General features: G+C 39.8%; 1 protein-coding gene across 1 annotated transcript; it reads left to right on the top strand.

Moving 5' to 3' along the window:
• The first annotated feature begins 983 nt into the window (after positions 1–983).
• On the top strand, positions 984–5760 carry LOC137649529 (uncharacterized). The gene is made up of 4 exons (XM_068382513.1): positions 984–1155; positions 1453–3047; positions 3367–4232; positions 5028–5760. The coding sequence occupies exons 1-4, from the start codon at positions 984–986 to the stop codon at positions 5758–5760; spliced, it is 3366 nt and encodes a 1121-aa protein (XP_068238614.1).
• The last annotated feature ends 565 nt before the right edge of the window (positions 5761–6325 follow it).

The raw sequence follows: 6325 nt of genomic DNA, 5'->3' as shown, positions 1-6325 counted from the left end.
TCTGAGTTTGTGTCGCCCATAACAATAGTTCATTCATCTTTAACATGAGTACGGATCAGAAGGACAACGTAGAAGACAATGGTGATGCCAAGGAGAAGTTACGCACCCTCAAGAACAACCAGACTGCTGCTCTCTCTGCCCTCACAAAGAAACGGAATGAAGTCAGCAAGTGTATGGAGAAGCCTGATAATATCCATTTAGTAAAGACAGGCATGGGGGAGTTTGAGGAAGGGTTAAAGAAGTACAAAGACTGCCACAGTGATTACTTGTCTCAACTACCTGTCAACGAGCACCAGTTAGAAATCAAAAGGTTTGAAGATAACAAATTGTCTGCCATAGAATTCAGATTACAGGTGCATAAATGGATAGCCACAACAGAAGCAAATTTGCAGGATTCTATGGACGGATCATCACTGCGGAGCAGGTCACATAAATCCAGGAGGTCAGTTAAAAGCACGGCATCAAGTGTAAAGTCTTCTCTCATACAGGAGAAGGCAAAGTTAGCTGGTTTGCTCGCACAGAGGGCACTGCTTGAGAAACAAACAGAAATAGCCCAACAACAGGCAGAATTAAAACCCAAGGAAGATTTGTTAAAGTTGGATGGTGAAATTGAAGCATCAAGGGCGAGGGAGAAGGTGGTCCAGGAAAAAGTTATTCCATCGACAGACAAAGTTTTAAACCCTGAAACACCAGCATTTGTTCCCAGTCACAATGTGCATCAAAATAAACCCAATGTGACCATGCCTTTTCTACCCATGGCATCTGCCCCAGAGTCATTCTACCAAAGTCAGCAACAGTTAGCAGCGGCTATGATGCTGCCTCATGCTGAAGTGACCAAGTTTTCTGGTGATCTTCTTGAATATGCATCATTCATGTTGGCATTTAATGACCGCATCGTGCCACACACCACATAAGACTCCAACAGGCTGTATTTCTTAAATCAGCATCTAGAAGGAAATCCTAAGTCACTCATAGCTGGGTGCATGTTTATGAATGCATTTGAAGGATACATTGAAGCAAAAAGACTTCTGGACAAAGTGTATGGAGATCCATACAAGGTTTCCATGGCATACATAGACAAGCTAACCAAGTGGCCACAAGTGAGAGGTGATAACAGTGAATCCTTGCAGGAATATGCTTTATATCTTGTGAAATGTAATCATACCATGCAGTCATTATCAAACATGCAGGTTTTGAATGATTCGCCAAACCTTCAGAGGGTGATTTCAAAGCTGCCAGTGTATATTCAAAATAAGTGGTTGGATCATGTGATAAAGCTCAGGAAGCAAGGTGTATGTGTGTGTTTCACCACATTAGTGGAATTTGTGCAGAATGCCGCAGAGGCAGCAATGGATCCTGTATTCAGCAGGGAAGCTTTGGGTAAAGTGTGTGTTTTTTCAAAAGCAAATGCAAATAATGGCTCAAGTCAGACTAAGCAAAAATCGTTTGCAGTTACAGTGCAACCATCAAATTCTGCCAACCAGTATACAAGGAAATGCCAATTCTGTAGTGGCCATCACGACCTTGAGGAGTGCCCTCAATTTCTGCACAGGAGTGTGGATGAAAGACGAGAATTTGTTAAAGTCAACCGTCTTTGCTTCAGTTGTTTGGGCAATAACCACACTTCAAAAAGGTGTCTCAATCGACGGCAGTGCAAGACATGTAATAAAAGGCATCCTACCACTCTGCACATTGAGAATTTTAGGATGCTTGACAGCAACAGTGCAATTGTATCACAAGCTAGTGCACAGTCTGAAAGTACAGGTCGTCAAGGTTGTGCTAAGGGTCAAGATGGTACTCAAGGTGAAGGTCGCACTCCAGGTCAAGGTAATACTCAGACTCTAAGTAATGTGAGGTCCTCTGCATGTACAATTTCTGATACAGTGTTGCAATCAATCTTGCCTGTGCAATTACGTGTAAAGGGTAGCGACAATGTAGTCCAAACTTATGCCTTTTATGATACCCGCAGTACAGGTTGTTTCATTAAAGATAGTATCAAGGATCAATTAAACTGTAAGTGTATTGAAACAGCTATCAAGTTGCAAACAATGCATGGTACTGATACGGTTAAAACCTTTATTGTGAATGGTCTTGTTGTTGCTGATATATATGGTAATAATGATGTTGTATTACCAAAGGTATTCACACAAAAGGATATTCCTGTTAATCATGATCAAATTCCAAGGTATGAAGTGTTAAAGGATTGGCCTCATTCATCAAGTGTTATTAATAAGATTCCAGTGTATCAACCAGAGTTAGACATAGGAATTTTGATAGGTAGTAACTGTCCAACAGCTTTACAACCTTTAGAGGTTGTACCCACTTCAGGTTATGGTCCCTTTGAAGTAAGATATTTGCATGGATGGACAGTTAATGGGCCTGTACATGTTAAGGTTAGTTCAAATGGGGTTTCATGTCACAGGTTACTTGTATCTGATGTTCAACATGTTACTGACTGTATTACTGTTGAAAGTATTAGGAAGTACTTTGAGTTAGATTTTTCAGAAAGGGATCTTGGGTCAGTTCCTGATGAGTGTGGCTTATCTTTTGAGGACACAAGATTTGTGAAAAGGTGCCAGGATGACATTGAATTTAGAGATGGTCACTTTCAGCTGCCCATGCCTTTCAGAGATCCCAATGTTAATCTTCCTAACAATAAGAAGCAGGCTGTTAGCAGAGCTAAGTGGCAAAGGAGGAAGATGAAGAATAGTGAAGATTACAGACAGCAGTACACAGCATTCATGAACAAGTTGTTTGAAAAGGGCTATGCTTACAAGATCCCGGATGATGAGGTCAATAAGATTCCTGTTTGGTATCTTCCTCATCATGCAGTTTTTCATCCCAAGAAAGAGAATATTAGGGTTGTTTTTTACTGTAGTGCCAAGTTTGAAGGTGTGTCATTAAATGATGTTCTGCTACAGGGTCCAAACCTCACCAATTCATTGACGGGAGTACTCATTAGATTCCGGCAGGAGGTTTATGCATTCATTGGAGATATTGTAGCTATGTTCTTTCAAATAAATATTCCACCTGAGAATCAGGACTATGTTAGATTCTTGTGGTGGCCTAATGGTGACATCAATCGACCTCTTGAAGAATTCCGAATGGCTGTTCACATTTTCGGAGCAATCTCATCACCGAGTATTGCAAATACTGCATTGAAGGCCACAGCAGACAAAGCAGATGAGAAGTATGATTCAACTGTTGGCAACACCATAAGGCACAATTTCTATGTTGACGACTGTTTGAAGTCATGTGCTGATGTTCCTACAGCAGTGAAGTTGGTGAAGGATTTGGTATCTGCAACTAGTGAAGGAGGATTTAGGTTAACTAAATTTGTCAGCAATTCAAGTGATGTCCTTAAAGCTTTGCCTACTGAAGATTGTTCGGTTGAAAGTGACTTTTAATCTTGACATGGAGAGTTTAATGACAAGAGCCTTAGGAATGTTATGGGACCTTAAAGAAGACTCATTCAAGTTCTCAATTGAGCTCAAGGATAATCCATTCACCAGAAGAGGATTGTTATCAACTATCTCATCATTATATGATCCCTTTGGGTTGCTCTCTCCAATCATCTTACCGGCCAAGAAACTGTTACAAGAATTGTGTCAAGTTGAGAGTTTGGACTGGGATGAGAGGATTCCAGATGAGCCAGCTGAAAGTTGGCAACATTGGATACAAGGTCTTCATTTACTGGAGCAGCTTTCAATACCAAGATGCTTCAAGTCAAGTGGGTTTGGTAATGTGACAGGTTCAAGTCTTGTATTATTCAGCGATGCAAGTACAGTTGGTTATGGTGTTGCAGCATACCTTGTTCTTCACGATGGAAACCAAGTTCAGTCAAATCTTGTCATGGGAAAATCAAGAGTATCTCCCAAAAAGGTGGTGACTATACCTAGGTTAGAACTTACAACGGCAACTGTGTCTGTCAAGGTTGCTCAACACATCCTGAAGGAGTTGGAGTTTACTGTTGGCAAGGTAGTGCACTACACAGATTCAACAACAGTCCTTCACTATATTCATAGCAACACTAAAAGGTTCTCTGTTTTTGTAGCCAACAGAGTCAGGGTTATAAGGGACTATTCCCAGCCTGAGCAATGGAGATATGTAAACTCCAGTGATAACCCTGCTGATGTGGCATCAAGAGGTATTAGTGTACATCAGTTTTTGCAGTATGACGAATGGTTTCATGGCCCATCATTTATTGCATCTGATTATTTGCCTTCACAGGAGTATGTGTGTGCAGATTGTGTTGATGATAAGAGTGAACATGTGTCTGCGGTCACAATTTCTGAAGAACATCATGGGTTTACAAGATTAATTGAATATTTCTCTTCATGGTCAAGGTTACAAAAGGCAGTTTCTGTATTTCAACAACTAAAGTCAATCCTTAGTGGTAAAAGGAAAGGTTGTGTAACCACTGATGCTGAAAGGGCAATCATAATGTATGTTCAACGGGAGGTGTTTGGTGATGAAGTGAAGGCTTTATCAAGGAAATTGTCAGTTGGCAAGAGTAGTCCAATATATAAGCTTGATCCCTTTCTTGATTCTGAGGATGGATTATTGAAGGTTGGAGGTAGGATAAGAAGGTCTGACATTCCACAGTCTGCCAAACATCCCATACTGTTACCAAAGAAGCATCACGTGACTACATTGTTGATACGACATGAGCATGAATTATTAGCTCATTCAGGTAGAAACCATGTTCTCTCAAATCTAAGGCAGAAGTATTGGATCATCAATGCTAATGCAACTGTCAGGAATGTGTTATTTCATTGTGTTACTTGCAGGAAGTTGAAAGAACCAGCTTTGAGTCAAAAGATGGCTGATCTTCCAGCAGACAGATTGGAACCTTCACCACCATTCAGTAATGTTGGTATTGACCTCTTTGGACCCTATTACATCAAGGAAGGAAGAAAGGAGTTAAAGAGGTATGGTGTGATATTTACCTGCTTGGTTAGTAGGTCAATTCATATTGAAACTGCAAACACTTTACAATCTGACTCTTCCATAAATGCATTGCGAAGATTTGTTTCTCGAAGAGGTCATCCTAAGGTTATCAGATGTGATAATGGAACCAACTTCCATGGGGCTGAGAGAGAACTTAAGGCAGCTCTTGATGAGATGGAGGAAAAGAAGATTGAGAAGTATTTGTCGCATCATCATATTGAATGGAAATTCAATCCACCTGCAGCAAGCCACATGGGTGGTTGTTGGGAGCGCCAAATCAGAACAGTTAGAAAAGTGTTGTCTGCACTGGTGAAGGAATTTGGTGAAAGGCTAAATGATGAAAGTTTACGGACTCTGCTTTGTGAGGTTGAGAGCATTGTCAATTCAAGACCGTTAACCACTGTAGGTGACAGCGTAGATGACCTTGAGCCACTAACTCCAAACCATTTGTTGATTCCAAAATCTTATGTGATCCCTCCCCCTGGCTTGTTTCAAAAGGATGATGTTTACATGAGGAGAAGGTGGAGATGCGTTCAATATCTGACCAACCTGTTTTGGTCAAGATTTAGAAAAGAGTATTTGAGCACTTTACAGACTAGACAAAAGTGGAATGAAGCAACAAGAAATCTAATTGTTGGCGATGTGGTCTTGGTAAAGAGTGACATTGAGCCAAGGAATCACTGGCCAATGAGGCGAGTGATAGAAGTATACCCTGATGACAAAGGAACAATTCGCAGTGCCAAGATTAAGACACTTTCTTCGGTTATTGTCCGTCCTATTCAGAAGCTAGTGTTATTAGTTGAAGGCTAGGATTTTCATGTTAAATGTAACGTGATATTATGTTGTTCTTATGGCCTATCATTTGATATTATATATTATTTGAGTTATGAAGATGTTTAATTTGTTTGGGTGAATAAGTGAATCGTGGAAGTGTTTTGAATTCAAAGAGTTTGCATTGTAACTTAAAGGTTATTTATTGTGTCTGCATGTGCAGGTGTATATTTTGATAAACAGGTTCAATCTGTTTATGAGGCTGAGTATGTTAATGCAGAAACACAAACCCTTCTGGTTGGATAAACAATGTCGTTACTTTTGTAAGTGGTAGTTAAAAAGTTGAGAGGTGTAAACAAATTACGATTTCATCTTACTTCCTAAAATTATGAAGTCTCTTTGACAGTTCAAGCAAGGTTTTCAAGGAGAACAGTTGTATATATTTCGTAAGGATTCATTTTGGGCACACAGATGTAAGTTTTTTGACGAACTTATATGTATATATTTGTTTATATGCCTTATTCATTTAAGCGTTAAAAGGCGTAAATTGGTTTATTTGTGACATTTAACATTTGATTGTCCTATAAATATGATAAAATGTGAT

The sequence above is a fragment of the Palaemon carinicauda genome, chromosome 11 (genome assembly GCF_036898095.1).
Source record: "Palaemon carinicauda isolate YSFRI2023 chromosome 11, ASM3689809v2, whole genome shotgun sequence".
In the NCBI taxonomy this organism is placed as follows: Eukaryota; Metazoa; Arthropoda; class Malacostraca; order Decapoda; family Palaemonidae; genus Palaemon; species Palaemon carinicauda.
Note: the sequence above shows the minus strand (reverse complement) of the source record. Positions and strands in the feature narration are given on the sequence as shown.

Coding starts and splice junctions, on each gene's coding strand:
- LOC137649529 (XM_068382513.1), top strand. CDS start 984: ATGTTTATGAATGCATTTGAAGGATACATTGAAGCAAAAAGACTTCTG. Junction 3,048..3,366: donor CACCTGAGAATCAGGACTAT/GTTAGATTCTTG, acceptor ATGTCCTTAAAG/CTTTGCCTACTGAAGATTGT. Junction 4,233..5,027: donor GATTATTTGCCTTCACAGGA/GTATGTGTGTGC, acceptor TGCATTGCGAAG/ATTTGTTTCTCGAAGAGGTC.